General features: G+C 46.2%; 1 protein-coding gene and 1 long non-coding RNA gene across 2 annotated transcripts; one reads left to right on the top strand and one right to left on the bottom strand.

The window, feature by feature from the left end:
- Window positions 1-2967: 2967 nt before the first annotated feature.
- LOC140218852 (uncharacterized) lies at window positions 2968-10041 on the bottom strand. The gene is made up of 2 exons (XR_011895043.1): window positions 9820-10041; window positions 2968-3161 (listed from the first exon to the last, which is right to left on the bottom strand). It is a non-coding gene; the product is annotated as an uncharacterized lncRNA (long non-coding RNA).
- Window positions 4219-4857, top strand: LOC140218894 (uncharacterized). Its single transcript, XM_072288599.1, has one exon. It carries the CDS (start codon window positions 4219-4221, stop codon window positions 4855-4857), a length of 639 nt encoding a protein of 212 aa, XP_072144700.1.
- Window positions 10042-16738: the final 6697 nt, after the last annotated feature.

The following is a 16738-nucleotide window of genomic DNA, read 5'->3' on the forward strand; positions in this document are numbered from 1 at the left end:
GCCGAGACGCCAAAATTACCCCCACGCTCCCAACGAAGACGACATGACGGCGACGAATACTCAGGCCGACGACTTTGCCCGTGCCGATCTTAGCATTCTGCTGGATGGACATCACATCACCGTACTTGCCGACACTGGCGCAGACTTCTCGATTATGCGGCATGAGGTGGCCGACCGCATTACGAAAGTGAAAACGCCGTGGACAGGGCCCCACATAAGAAGTACCGGGGGTCAGCTATTGCCACCAACGGGAACATGCACCGGCCGAACTCGCATCGGTGATTCCAGCTTCGTTGCCACTTTCATCATTCTCCTCGACTGCTGCGATGAATTTTCTGCGAGATCACGGCGCAGTCATAAACATTCCGGAACGTATGGTGACGTTTTCTGTCAGGCCATATGGCGACACGATGAATGACGGGAAACGTGCATGAGCGCTTGCGAATCGCCGACGATGTGATATTCAGCCGCGATCCTGCTGCCTCGTTTCTGCATCATGCAAGAAGCCCTACTATACGGGGATATGATAGCGGAGCATATTGTTGCACTCTTGCTCACGCAAGGCGTTTCCATTGCTGGAGGCGTATTCGAAATGACTCGTGGGCATGCGGAAGTCCTTCTCGCGAACTTCATCAACGAACGCCGTCACATCCAGGAGGGTACCGCAATTGCGGACTGCAACGACATCCCCCACGTAAAAGATTGTTTCGCTCTACAAGAAACGACCGTGCCGCCGTCGCCACCTTTGTCTGTCGACGTCAGCTCCACCCTGTCGCCTTCCGATCGGCAGCGCCTATTGGAGCTGATACACCAGTTGGACGATTGCTTTTCGACTACGTCAAAGGTCAAACACCATTGACCAAGCACCGTATCATCACGGATGACACTACGCGCCGATTCGACAAAATCGCTACCGTGTTGCTCCAAAGGAACGCGAAGATATTCAAAAACAAGTGATGAAGATGCTCGATGATGGTGTGATACATCCTTCGAAAAGTCCTTGGGCGTCACCCGTGGTATTAGCCCAAAAGAACGACGGCACTTTGCGATTATAAATCGATTACCGCTAATTAAACCAGGTCACGAAGAAAGACGACTACCCGCTGCCACGCATCGACCATTCGCTGGACAGGCTGCGGTATGCACGTTATTTTTCATCAATGGCCCTACGAAGCGGGTATTGTGACATCGTGGTCGGCGAGAGAGATCATGGGAAAACTGCCTTCGTGACCCCCGACGGCCTTTACGAATTTGAGGTCTTTCCGTTCGGTTTGTGCTCAGCGCCTGCCACTTTTCAGCGTCTAATGGACACGGCACTGTCGGGTCTGAAGTCGCAAACATGCTTGGTCTATCTAGACGACGTCATAGCGTTCTCAGCTACATTGGAGGAGCACCAAGCTATATATGCTCGGATGGCGTGACGTTAAAACCCAAGAAATGTCATTTTGGTTCCAATGAATTGTGCTTCCTCGGCCACGTCGTCAGTCACGAGCGTGTACGACCTGATCCAGACAAAATAGACGCTGCAGCAAAGTTCCCCACACCGTCGGACAAGAAGACAGTAAGGCGCTTCTTGGGGCTGTGCGCCTATTACAGACGCTTTTTTGCGAACTTTTCATGCATTGCTGTGCCGTTAACACGTCTGACACGAGACGATGTTCCCTTTCTGCGAGGTGAAAATGAGCAAGCAGCATTTAGCGAACTATACCAACGCCTGCTAACGCCTCCTGTTCTTGCGCACTTCGACCAGCATGCTGCTACAGCACTTCACACTGATGAGAGCAATGTTGGTCTGTGTGCCGTACTGGTGCAGTGGCAAGATGGCTCTGAAAAAGTGATCGCCTACGCTAGCCGAACTCTCTCGTACGGAGGAAAACTACTCGACTACCGAGAAGGAATGCTTGGCCGTGGTGTGGACGGTTATCAAATTTCGCCGTATTTGTGCGGCCGTTCATTCAAGGTTGCCAGCGACCATCATTCTCTATGTTGGCTAACTTAAATGCCCCATCTGGTCGTCTGGCGCGCTGGAGTCTTAGGCTTCAAGAGTTTGACATGACCGTAATGTACAAATCAGGGAAGAGGCACACCGACGCGCACTGCCTTTCGCGGTCACCCGTCAGTCCGCAGGTACCGATGATGTGGACGTGGACGCTTCATTTTCGGGGGTCGTCGGCGCCGTCACCATTTCACAAGAGCAGCGCCACGACGCAGAGTTGCTTCCACTAATTTCTTGGAACGCCAAAGTAAAGACATTCCTTGACTTTATGCCAGGGGACTGCCGTCGTTTTGTCTCCGGAACGATGTTGTCTATAAGAACTTTTCTGCGAGTGCCAGCAAGTACGTGCTTGTCGTACCGGCATCACTTCGAACAGAAATACTAAAAGCATGCCACGATGAAACCACCGCAGGTCATCTACGCAACACGAGAACATTGTCCCAACTCCGATGCTAGTACTACTCTCTTAAGAAAATATGAGACGAGTTTCATATGAAAGTCTTATGAGTTTTCACATCACAGCCATTAGACTTTCTGATGAGTTTCTTTGGAATTTTCTGATGTATTCCTAATATCATTCTAAAACATATTGGCCACCGTTTTTCTGTTCAATTCTTGATGAGTGTTTTTCTTGTGAGCATGAAATGTGTTCCTAATGTGCGCTTCAAAGCAGTTTTCTGGTGACTTTCTCATGTCTTTCTAATGAATCTCTAATGAGCTTATACATTAGACTACTGGTGCTCACAGCACTGCTATAACGAAATTGGCCACCACGTGTTGTAACATTTTCTGATGTGTCCGAATGGCAGTCAGACCTTATTTAGAGATGTTTAGACATGTGCGTGACTGTCTTTGGTGCTTGATACATGCAGCCTGTATGCATGTATATATGTCTAGCGAAGATGCAGCACTTTTGAAAACATGTACATGTGCCCGTACATATGGTGCATGTTAGACATTACTCAACGAAAGAAATTGAGCAAAAACATTTATTGAGCATATCAATGCTTCCTTACATGCAGAAGGAGGTTAAATGAAAGGAAAACACAGTATCAGTCTGGTTACGGATGTGATGTTTTCCTTTCATTTAATCTCGCTATCATCATTGAGGAGAGGCTGTTCTTGAGGTGGAGTGTCGTCGTCTTGAAGTGAGTGCACGTGTACCCTGCATGGTGGAAAGAACAGAAAATTAACAAAACTTGGTGGAAAGAACAGAAAATTAACAAAACTTGGCATTCAACCACAGAAATACACGCTGTATCACTTGCTGCAGAACGATCTGGAGATGTTATAGCTAGTTCTGCGAAAAATTGTCATGTCGGTTCATACAAAGTTGTTGAGGAACCAATATGTGGCCTATGGGTGCAGCAGTAACTACAGTAACCAGAAATCGCTCTTGGCTGCGCCAACGTGAAACGTGGATCAGCTGTGGCGTGTGTACATGTTGTGAACTACTTCGGCTGTATCGGTTTCAACATGACAAAGGACACCAGTCTGTGGACTGCTAGCGTGAATTGGAAAATCTTCTCAGTATCCGATTACTTGGGATGGAAATGAGCATAGGAGTGCTCGTGTACGGGCAATCCAATGCATCCCCGAGACATCCAAGTGCCAGTTCTTATGAAATATTTGCATCAGCTACTGGCATAGTTCTCGTACATTTCAAGCCTACCGTCATACCTGTGTTGGCCGCCGGTATGATGGCATATATCCCAATTAATACACCACACCATGTCTGGTTTTTTTTATCGTTTGCACCCAAGCGCTGTTTCAGAGGGAGGGCACAAGTTGAACAGCAAATGCATAAAAGCATAATAAACAAACTTGCATAAAAAGAATTTAATAATTAAGTATGCTGATTGTTATTCCATGTCATTAGAGAGTATTCCTCTTTGTCATGCAATCATAACGAGCATTGACTGACACATGTCCCATTTTTAGATGTGCATGGTATTCCTCGCTGATGTGTTGTATCAATCGGTTGCCATAGGCGAACAAAACAGATGAACAATTTAAATCCAGTGTACAGCTTGTCGTGTCAATGCATGGTCAGGACAGGTTCAGGACAGGTTGGACAGGTTCTTGTGGACAAACCGCCGGGTACCATTAAAGAACTAGCTAAAGTCTTGCTAGACATTACTTCAATGCTGGAAAGTATCACAACAAGCATCAGAGTTGACATAAAAAGCTTAGTAGCAGACAACAAACAGTCCCAGAGGGACATGCAGGGCATCAAGACATTCATGGATGTCATGAATAGGACATTTGAGCAACTGAGGACTGACGTGCACAACGTGCACCGCGAACTATCAGAAGTGAAACACCAGCAGGCTAGCATTATTGGCGATGTGCGCCAGTTGCAGGGGGAAGTGAGAGAAATGCGACAGGAAATAATCGAGCTCAAGCAACACAGTCGTCGGAACAACTTAGAAATAAGAAATGTTCCATTGTCGGCAGACGAATCGCTGCCAGACATGATGCAAAACATAGCGACTTGCTTGAAGATGGAACTTCGTACCGAAGATATTGATGTAGTGCATCGAGTTCCGACCAAAAACAAGGCTCAACAGAATATTTTGGTAAGGTTTACCTCCATTGCAGTCCGAGACAAAATGATAAAGAATGCCAAGAAAGAGAGATTGTCTACATCGGCCCTTGGCTTCCAAAAGAATGAGCCCATATTCATTAATGAACACCTCTGCCAAGAGAATAAGATTCTTCTCGCAAAAGCTCGCCAAGCGAGAAGAGAGAAAAATTGGAAGTATGTATGGGTATCGCAGGCCAAAATTCTAATGCGGAAAACCGAGAATTCTCGTGTATTGCACATCATTTCTGAAGACGACCTGAAAAAGGTAGTTTAGAGCCTCTAGAGCTAAGTCTTGTTTGCCACAACAATCATGGCGTTCTCAATCCGTGATGTTGAACGGGAATTCCACAAAACCCAGGGTATATCGATACTTCACTGTAACATTCGAAGTTTTCGAACAAGCAAAGATACATTGTGTTCCTTTTTGGCACAGCATAATTTTACCTTTGATGTAATTGGCTTAACGGAAACTTGGTTAAAAGAAGGTGAGCACATCTCCATTCCGGGATACAGTCTTGTAAGCAATCCCAGGAATGCTGTATCGCGCGGTGGTGGAGTGGCTCTACTAATCAAGCAGACGGTACCCTTTAGGATAATCACCGATACTGAGATTAGTAACAGTACGGTTGAATCTCTCTTTGTTCTTTTAGATTCACGCTTAGTTGTTGGTACAATATACCGGCCACCAAACTCGAGTCTGCCCGTTTTTTATCAATCGTTGGAATCTATCCTTTCCACCCTAAGCAGTAAGAGCTATGGTACCATCACTATTGTTGGCGACTTTAACATTGATATCAGCAAAGACACGAATTGTGAATACACGCACCTACTGGAGTCATACAACTTTAAGAATACAATCCACGAACCTACTAGATTGTCACCAAGTGCATCTACAACTATAGACCATGTATTGTGTAACAGTGATAACATACATTCTGGCGTATACGATACGAGTCTCACTGACCACTGCCCTATTTTTGTGTTATTACACAGCGCAAATATTACCATTGCAAAAAAGACCATCTTGGCAAATCGCAGGATTAATTACAAAATACTGCGGCAAAAAATTAAGGAAAAGGAAGTTCAAGATGAATTTAGCAGTGAGGCTCATATCGAATGCGCAAACTTTACAAATGCATTAGCCCACATGATATCTCAGTGTACCACATATAAACAAAACAAATACGAGGAACCTTTGTGCTCGTGGATGAATAACGCCATACTTACAGCAATAAAACAAAAGGACTGGTGGTACCAAAAATGGAAAAAACAGAGATAACACCTATTATTTGCAAAATTATCGAATATCTCGTAACCACGTAGTAGCTGTTATCCGGAGGCGGAAAAAAGAATACAACGCATTCTTAATAAAACAAGCACAAGGCAATACCAAAACAATGTGGGAAATTATAAAAGCAGTAATTGATAAACCAAATAAAGAACCGATCACTCCTGAACATGTTGATGCCAAGTGCGCCGACACTTTTAATGCGCATTTGACTAGCATTGGCCCAAAGCTAGCGGAGCGTATTCCAGTTACTGAAAGCAATGTCGATTGCCCCATCATCCATGCATGTTTTTCCTTGGATCAAGTGGACGAGCATGCCATAACCTCAATAATATCAGGCATGCCTTGCTACAAAGCTACTGGCCACGATGGCATTACCGTAAAAGCATTGAAAGACAATATGGATATTCTTGTGCCAGTACTCACTAAAATAATTAATAACTGTATAAGCCGAGGCACATACCCTGACATATTAAAGATAGCAAGAGTTTCTCCTATATATAAAAATGGCGACGTCAATGACCCTGGAAGCTATCGGCCTATCTCTGTGCTTAGCAAAAAATACTGTATTTGAAAAGGTCATCGCGGCTCAACTGAAGCACTACCTAAACGAAAACAAGCTTCTAACAGATTCCCAACATGGATTTAGAGCCAATCGAACAACGTTATCAGCAGTGTTAGAACTAACCCAGAGTATATACACAGCTCTACACAAAAACGAGATTGCCGTAGGATTATTTTTAGATTTAAAGAAAGCATTTGACACGGTCTGTCATTCCATACTTCTGGAAAAATTACGAACTTATGGTTTTAGCGAAATTACAATGGACCTCTTTTCAAGCTACCTAAATGGTCGAAAACAATATGTAAAATTTGGCTCCTTTGTTTCCCAGTATACTACTATAGTCACAGGAGTTCCGCAAGGATCAGTTTTGGGGCCCATACTGTTCTCGCTATATGTAAATGACCTCCCAACAATACTAAAGTCATCAAAATGTATCATGTACGCTGACGATACCACGCTATTATTTTCGGGTAAATCTCCTGGCATATTGCAGAACACTATAAACAGCGAGTTATCCAACATATCAACTTGGTTTGAATGTAATAAATTAACACTAAACAGAGATAAGACAAAATACATAGTATTCAACTCCCGTTATTCCAGGGGTGACACAATTGGCATGCAAATTCACTTTCTAGGTGGAACAATAGTACAGCTCGATCACATAAAATATTTAGGGGTATTATTGGGCTGCAACTTGAACTGGAGACCATATATCTAGTATATGCGCGAAATTAGCTTCGGCTTGCTATTTATTAATAAAATGCAGGGAATATCTTGACCTTAGCGTACTTAAAGTTGTTTACTTTTCCATATTTCACTGTCACATCACATACTGTTCTGAATCATGGTCTAGCACATATAAAACATACATAGATCCCGTCTTTCGGTTACAGAAAAGGGCCTTGCGCATTATGACATACACAAGCCCACATGATAATACTTACATGCTGTTCTGTCGTCTCGGTATATTACCATTATCTCTGGCATGCGAAATGAAAGTTGCCATACTGATTAACAATATTTTACGTGGGAATCACTCATTATCACCAAGCCTGTTTATTACACCTAATCGCAATACAAGGGGTGCAACAAATATAAATTTTAACCTACCAATCAGTCGTAACATGTCTGGCGAACGACTACTTGAGTTTCATGGTGCTAAAATTTGGAATGCAGTACCTCTTGAGGTAAAAATGGCCAACAATTTCGTGTCTGCTGTTAAAAAGCTATACCTATCAAAAAGTACGTGATTTTTCGTCAGTCTGGTTCTCCACTTGTTTCATACTGTGCAAGATTATTCCTCATGGATCTATTCAGAAAGCCTAAACACTTCAACACAGACCCTTGCAAATATGTCACTTCTACGTATAATATGCTATCTCGGTTTTTTTATTGTGTATGTGCATGTATTCTCCTGACAGTTCTGTTTTATTACCATTGATTGATATGCACTGTTTTTCATTTTCTATGGTTTTAATTGTATGTATCCACCTAACTGTATTAGGTTGTATCATTAAAAACTAGATATGCGCATGACATTGTAGCTGCTACTACATATATGACTATGGGCCTACACTAGCCTTTGGCTACAGGCCCAACAGTTCCTTTGTACAAATTATTATCAATGAAAAATAAACTGAATTGAATTGAAATGGGACGAGCACACTGGTCCTTTGAGTGAATTATGGTGCTCTCCTAGGCGCAAGCTGAAGTACCGGCTAGTCTGCATGCCCAATATACAATGGACCAAACATTCACGTGATCGAAAGAATAGACTACACTACCCCTGACAGATACGAGACAAATTTTGGGTATCTTTAACTAAGCAAGCCTCCAATGCCTGGGTGCCTTTGTCAATTCACTTGTGGACTGCTATGCACATATATTTCCAGCAAAAATAAAGTAGGCAGCATATGTACAACAGTTCACAACTGAATTGAGAAAGGCAAGGAGGCAAGCGAGGCTTGCTTGGTTAATGATAGCACCAAATTTGTCCAGTACGTGCCAGAGGCAGTGTACTGTATTCCTTTCACATGTGGTCAAATGTACATAGGGCAGACTGGCTGGTGCCTAAATATGCACCTATGAGATCACCATATTTCACTCAAAAGACCAGTATGCTCATCAGACTTGGCCACACATATCCGCAATGGGGCTTCAGGCCGGATTAGGATTGTTTATCTGTTTTCACCCATGGTTGAAAATTGGCAAGAGAAATCAATTGGCAAGAAAATCACCACCTAAATAACAATAAGTGTGAGCCAGCCGCCATTACCAACAAATGAAGAAAGGCATCCTTTCTAGATTACAAGGGACATAAATTAGACTGTGCCTATTTACTTACTTTTTTTTTATCCAAACACCGTTTATCGCGATTTTATGCCTTTGTATTACAACGTATGCCTTCACTCTAAAATTAACTTGTGCACAACACAAGTGCACATCCAGTGCTATTTTTGTTAATCCTTCCATCAACTTAAACAGTGAGTTGTTAGCCGAGGTCAAGTTGTATGGTCTCCTTACCCTCGCTGCGTAAATTTTGTCGTGAAGAGTTGCATGAACTGACCGCCAAATTCAAATTGACACTACAAGTTTCGCCGAGTGGACATGGCTGGTTCTCAGAAATGCATAAGAGTGAAGGGTATCTGTTGGCACCCTGTAGTGTGTCCAAACTAGCTGCGACATTGTTGCAGTAGACACACTCACAACTGCTACAATGCCTGCTAGCACGAATGGGGGCAGTTTGCAAAGAATATGAAGAAAGTGAGAGAAAATACAGCAAGCTTGCCAAAAACACCTCACTACTTAAGTAACTGCAGCACAATGAATACTGGCCTTCCTATTTCATTTCAAGAAATTCGAGCTCATCAAATGTGTATTTGCCAGTGGCAGTTATTCTGAGAACAAGACAGAAATAACTATAAATATCAATGTTAAACAATGGTATGCGCACTGCGTGCTTAGACCTGTGACATATGGCACACTACACTTCAAATTTTTACATGGACAAAAAGTGCACATGTGTAGCATAAGCAGAACGGAAAATATGGAAATATATGCTACAGCATAGGAAACAGTTCCAAACAAATAAAACCAAAATAAAAATAAAATATACTGTGTCATAAGCGAAAATAAAATATAACTTGTAGCCAAGCGATTGATGCGAGAAAAATACTAAACGTCAGGACATGTCAGGTGTAGTTTTAACTGAACAAGATAACGTGTACATAATGTCTACAAACACAAATAAGCAGCAAGTGGAATAAAGTTGCACAAATATTTAGCCTATTTAGCAAGATGCATTAAGTAATATGTCGATACACTTATCCACTAATGATACCGAGATCCTACTTTTGTGAACACGTACACTCAATGCATACCTGACATGTCCATCCAGATTACACGCCGTGCTGCTGCAGCCATGGCCACGGGTTATGTGGACACTGTAGGGGGTCACGGCTTCACCACTAAAAAGAGAAATATGTGTTAACTTATATCTGTGGCACAATAAGACTGTCACATCGTGAACACATGCAAGGAGCATATAAAACCAGTCACGAAAACAATGCCTGCACTGGTGCAGGGTGGCAACAGAGCACGAAGTCGAAGTCACTGATGAATGTCACGATAACAGGGACCCCTTCAACAAAGCAAACTTTCGTACACGCACGCAGCAGCAGTAGCGCATTACATGAATGTTCGTTTACATAACAATTCTAGATTTTCTTTCATGACTTTAAGCAACTTTCCCCTGCAACGTTTAGTTACGCCAAAGTTATGGCAACACCTCTTGAAAACAAACCTGTACCAGCAGCACGCTGTGATTGCTTAGATTTTCTTCCCTAATACTGTTCGTAAATTGAAAACCTTGTAAGCAGAGATTATTTACAACGTCGAATTATTTATAAGCGAGAAAACGTCATTGCAGTAAGACTCAGTCAAGAGGCAGATGAGTCGTTATCACGCGACTTCAGCAGAAAAGCGCGAGTTCACGCACAAGCGCGCCCGATCAACACAATTATTTCCGAACGTAATCTTTCTGATCGGAAGAAAACGCTTATAAAGATTTTCAATTTCGCATTATGGCAATAAATTTGCGCAACTAAACTTTAACACCCAGCAAGCATCGGCATAGGCTTCACTGTTGTTGTGGGAGTTCTCTTTCCTAGGTTCGCAAGGCACTCTATGCCCACACGAGAAGCACGCACAACACGTGTGTAGTTAGCAAGCACGGTTACGCATCTTTTTAATGGTACAACGCGGTCGAAAAGCGCCCTCCAAGTTGCCGGTGCTGCGATGTTACTCCCAGCATACATGCCGGTGCATAGTGGACGAGCAGTGGCACGCTAACAATACGCATTATTTCTTTGCAACGTCCACCAAACTTTGCAGGACAACCAGAGACAAAGGCAATGCACCCCGCGGCATGAACATCGTTGGTCCACATTTGGCTGGCGTGCCACTTATACGGCGAGTATGCAGCGAGACACAAGCTGCCTGTGGCACTTATGCGCACGCGAATTAAGTCACATTTCACTACAGCAAACACAAAACACACGATCAAACAAGCACATCGTTGCAGCTCGCACGCCCGACCGACTCGTAAACAGAGCGACAGGATGATTGGATGGATGCTATGAGCGTCGCTTTTGAAACGGGGCAGTGGGTGGCGCCACCAACAGGTCGCTTGTAAAGGGACCTTAGTCGCTTGGGACCAGCTAATACCTCGGCCAGCGTCATCTGAGGATTTGTGCGGCTGCCTAACTGCGCATAGCTGTTGCAAGACAAACAGAACCACAGATAATTCCATATTGTAGGCTATAGCTTGGCATAGAAATAAATTCTATAACGCATTTTCAATTTGAATCGCTTCTGTTATCTGCAGGCAGCAAAAGCATGGCCTTCGAGATGTGAAAATTTTCTCTCTATAGAAAGCCGTTGCTGTGACGTAATTCGAACGACTTGTACTTCGGTTACCTCTTTTAAAACCCGTGAATTACGCATTTCGCTCCTGCCCGTGCTACATGCGCGGTCACTTCATTTTAAATAACTTCCTGCTGTCGTTAACATCAACTGTACAGCTTCAGACATCGTTGACGCGATCTCCGAGGGACACATGTGCAGTGTGCGATGTTTCAGTGCCCGTTGCAACAGTGTCAGACGGAAAGCATCAAATCTGCTCATGTGCCGCAGCTTACACCGCTGTCGTCAGTATCTTGCTTTCGTTTTAGTGTGTTTAATGTGCGCGGGTTGCACTCCTGTCGTCCGTGCCTTCTGTGTTGGTCGTGCGACCCACGAAGATTCCTCGAAAAACCAACATGTCTCGGCAGCGTGCATTTGTCCTATGTGGTATGTGCCAGGAATGTGCGCTGGCGTACGATGTGCTTGCAACCAACTACTACAGTGCGTTCCAGCAAATAGACGCTGCCGCTTACACGCAGTTTTCCTTGTCATGATCATGTCAATCTGCACAATTGCCGGTTGCCACTTAAAGACAAGCCAGCGGCCAGCGGCCATAGCCAGCGGATTACGATCGTTAAATATGTTCGGCTCAAGTGTCGCCGGGCCATCCAAAATGTCCACATTGCGGATGACCAGTTTACACGTAGTGTGAGGGGCCGTCTCGTACGCACTGATTTCAAAATCTTTGTCCGCCGCTCTGATTGACCTGACTCTCACGTATCGTTCAGCGTTGCTCCTTTCTGGCGTACTAGCCATCAAGATATTGTTGCAACGTCAAAACAGGGGTTGTAGAGCAGGAGACACAACAGCAGGTCGCCGCTTTAATTATGAGCGCAACCGCGACTACTTCTTCACAGCGCTTTTACAAGTACGCTCAATCATACTCGCGTTCTCCTCTTCTTCAACGGAGTACAGGTGCGGCATTTGCGTCCCTCAGAAGAAAGCATCGTCCCAATTCGTAATTTAAGCGTACGAGGGCGGTGTATAACGGCACAGAGTTAAATAAGCAAGAAAAGAAAAATACAGAAATCGAAAGTTAGTTTGACGGGTACGGCTTCATCCGTACGACATGCACCACTTCAGGCAAGTGCTTGCGGCGACTTGAACTATTGTCACTGTCAGGAAGGACCTCGTAATTCACGTCACTCAGGCGACGGATCACTCTGTACGGCTCAAAATACCGTCGTAGGAGCTTTTCGGAAAGTCCACGACGGCCTATGTGTATGCAGACCCATACATTGTCGCCGGGAGTGTAGAAAACGGACCTGTGCCGAAGATCGTATCGTTTCGCATCTAGGTCTTGATGAATGCAGATACGTACGCGGGCAAGCTGCCTGGCTTCTTCGGCGCGCTGGGTAAATTCGTCAACGTCGGTAGGTATGCCGTCAAACTCGTGCGGCAGCATGACATCCAGCGTTGTCGTGGCTTCGCGACCGTGCACCAAGCTGAAGTGTCATTCCAGTTGTTTCTTGTCGAGCGGTATTGTAGGCGAAGGCAACGTAACGCAAAATCTGATCCAAGTTCTTATGCTCTACGTCGACAACATGCAAAGCATTGCCATTTGTTGGGCGTGTTGGTAAACTGACTTGGAAAGCACATTTAGCGCCAGCAAATAAGGACAGAAGGGAGTCGACACCACAATGCGCTATTGTGGTGTCGTCTCCCTTCTGTCCTTGTTTGCTGGCGCTCAATATGTTCTCCAATGAAACGCATGTCTGCGAGCGTCTTATTAAGATGCTCGGTTAGTACGTTCGTCTAGGGATGATATGCGGTTGTTTTCCGGTGGCTTGTACCACTGACTTTGAGAACCGAGTCAAGGAGTTTGGCAGTGAAGGCAGTTCCACTGTCTGTGATGACGACTTTTGGGGCGCCGTGCCTAAGGACGATGTGTTCGATGAAAAAAATGAGCTGCTTCGGCTGCTGTGCCCCGCTGGGTAGCTTTCGTCTCCGCGTAACGCGTCAGGTAATCGGTCGCAACAGTGATCCATCTGTTGTCAGCTGTAGAAGTTGGAAATGTGCCAAGGAAATACATTCCAACTTTGGCGAATGCTTAGCCTGGTACCTCGACCGGATGTGAGAGACCTGCAGGCATACCGGGAGGTGCTTCGCGTCTTTGGGAGTCGGCACATGTTTGTACGTGATGTCTTACAGCAGAGGATAGCTTTGGCCAGCTAGAAGTACTAGCATCGGAGTCGGGACAATGTTCTCGTGCAGCCTAGATGACCTGCGGTGGTTTCATCGTGGCATGCTTTTAGTATTTCTATTCGAAGTGATGCCGGTACGACAAGCAGGTACTTGCTGCCACTTGCAGAATGGTTCTTATAGAGAACATCGTTCCGGAGACAAAACGACGGCAGTCCCCTGGCATAAAGTCAAGGAATGTCTTTACTTTGGCGTTCCAAGAAATTAGTGGAAGCAACTCTGGGTCGTGGCGCTGCTCTTGTGATATGGTGACGGCGCCGACGACCCCGAAAATGAAGCGTCCACGTCCACATCGTCGGTACCTGCGGACTGACGGGTGACCGCGAGAGGCAGTGCGCGTCGGTGTGCCTCTTCCCTGATTTGTACATTACGGTCATGTCAAACTCCTGAAGCCTAAGACTCCAGCGCGCCAGACGATCAGATGGGGCTTTTAAGTTAGCCAACATAGAGAATGATGGTCGCTGACAACCTTGAATGAACGGCCGTACAAATACGGGCGAAATTTGATAACCGTCCACACCACGGCCAAGCATTCCTTCTCGGTAGTCGAGTAGTTTTCCTCCGTACGAGAGAGTTCGGCTAGCGTAGGCGATCACTTTTTCGCAGCCATCTTGCCACTGGACCAGTACGGCACCCAGACCAACATTGCCCTCATCAGTGTGAAGTGCTGTAGCAGCATGCTGGTCGAAGTGCGCAAGAACAGGAGGCGTTAGCAGGCGTTGGCATAGTTCGCTAAATGCTGCTTGCTCATTTTCACCTCGCAGAAAGGGAACATTGTCTCGTGTCAGACGTGTTAACGGCACAGCAATGCATGAAAAGTTCGCAAAAAAGCGTCTGTAATAGGCGCACAGCCCCAAGAAGCGCCTTACTGTCTTCTTGTCCGACGGTGTGGGGAACTTTGCTGCAGCGTCTATTTTGTCTGGATCAGGTCGTACACGCTCGTGACTGACGACGTGGCCGAGGAAGCGCAATTTACTGAAACCAAAATGACATTTCTTGGGTTTTAACGTCACGCCATCCGAGCATATTGTTACGTGTGGAAAGACACAGAATAAAGAAGCTATATATAGGTTATTTACAGTGGAGCCAGATCGCCAGACCGACACTCGCTCGCGGCCCAAAAGGCACAGACACACCTCGTCGTCGTTCTCGCGGCGGCTCGTATATACCTTCAGCATCACTCGGTGATATCGTAATACTACCCCCCGGCGGCAAAAGCGCCGTCACGGTGCTGTTCAATATCCAAGGCGCGTGGAGAGTTGTACGGTTTGAGTCGGGCGACGTGGACAATGTCACTGGCTGTGACAGTGGAGGACGTAGTGGGCGTGGCTAGAGCGATTTCGTAGGTGACATCGGTTACTTGGCGAAGCACGCGATATGGGCCTGTGTAGCAGGAAAGCAGCTTTTCACATAGCCCAACTTTACGTGATGGCGACCAAAGCAACACGAGGGTGCCGGGCACAAAATGGACATCACGGTGACGGAGGTCGTAGCGTTGCTTCTGTTTGTCTTGAGAGACTTGTAGACGAGTGCGCGCAAGTTGGCGAGCATGGTCAGCATGGGCGATAGCGTCACGGGCATAAGCGCTAGTTGAAGCTGTGGTGGACGGAAGCACAGTGTCCAGTGGTAGCGTCGGTTCACGGCCATACAAGAGGTAAAAAGGCGAAAAGCCAGCAGTTTCGAGACGGGCAGAGTTATACGCAAATGTAATGTAAGTTAGAGCCTGGTCCCAGTCACGGTGGTCGTCTGAAACGTATTTGGATAGCATGTCTGTAAGGGTGCGGTTCAAACGCTCAGTGAGACCGTTCGTTTGAGGGTGGTAGGAGGTGGTAAATTTATGCTGGATTGAGCAGACACGCATGATGTCGTCAATGACTTTGGCTAAGAACGTACGGCCACGGTCTGTTAGCAATTGACGCGGGGCACCATGAATCAAAATGATATCATGCAGGAGGAAGTCCGCAACATCAGTTGCGCAACTGGTCGGAAGAGCGCGGGTTACGGCATAGCGGGTCGCGTAGTCCACCGCGACTGCAACCCCCTTGTTTCCAGATGTAGATTCCGGAAATGGGCCGAGAAGGTCTAAGCCGACACGATGGAAGGGCTCGGCGGGGATGTCGAGCGGCTGTAGGTAACCAGCGGGGAGCTGGGAAGGCTTCTTGCGTCGTTGGCAAAGTTCACAAGCGGCAACGTAACGTCGTACGGAACGGGCAAGGCCCGGCCAGAAAAAACGGCGACGTACACGGTCATAGGTTCGAGATACGCCGAGGTGTCCTGCTGTTGGTGCGTCGTGAAGTTCTTGTAGAACGGTTGAGCGGAGGTGCTTAGGTATGACAAGTAGGAACTCAGAGCCGTCCGGATGAAGGTTACGACGGTACAGAGTACCGTCGCGGAGGACGAAGAGGCGTAGAGTGGCATCGGCCGGAGAGTGTTCAAAACGGTCGATGAGTGCTCTGATGTAGGCGTCAGGACGTTGCTCGTCGGCGAAATGAAGCAGCTGGGACACAGAGAATACACAAGCAGCACTGGTAATATTGGAGGAGTCAGGGTCGTCAACAGGGTAACGCGACAAGCTGTCAGCGTCTTGGTGCAAGCGGCCAGACTTGTAGACCACGGAATATGAAAATTCTTGTAGCCTCAAAGCCCATCGACCAAGCCGGCCTGTAGGATCTTTTAGCGATGAGAGCCAGCAGAGAGCATGATGGTCAGTGGCTACGGAAAAAGGGCGACCGTAAAGGTAAGGACGGAACTTCGCAACCGCCCAGACTACAGCAAGGCATTCTCGTTCCGTAATGGAATAGTTGCGCTCCGATGGTGTGAGGAGGCGGCTTGCATAAGCAATAACACGATCCTGGCCACACTGACGCTGTGCTAAGACGGCACCTACGCCATGACCGCTGGCATCTGTACGCAATTCTGTAGGGGCATCAGGGACGAAGTGGGCGAGAATGGGTGGTGAGGAGAGAAGAGTGACGAGACGAGAGAAGGCGGCGGCTTCTTCAGTGCCCCACGAGAATTGTACGCCTTTCTTCAATAGATTAGTCAGGGGTCTAGCAATTGCCGCAAAATCTTGAATAAAACGACGAAAGTACGAGCATAGCCCGACAAAACTTCGAACGTCTGCGGCTGTCTTCG

This window comes from Dermacentor andersoni, chromosome 6 (assembly GCF_023375885.2).
Source record: "Dermacentor andersoni chromosome 6, qqDerAnde1_hic_scaffold, whole genome shotgun sequence".
NCBI classification, from domain to species: domain Eukaryota; kingdom Metazoa; phylum Arthropoda; class Arachnida; order Ixodida; family Ixodidae; genus Dermacentor; species Dermacentor andersoni.

Bases quoted from the DNA above. Each gene is read 5' to 3' on its own strand.
- LOC140218894 (XM_072288599.1), top strand. From the start codon at position 4,219: ATGCAGGGCATCAAGACATTCATGGATGTCATGAATAGGACATTTGAG.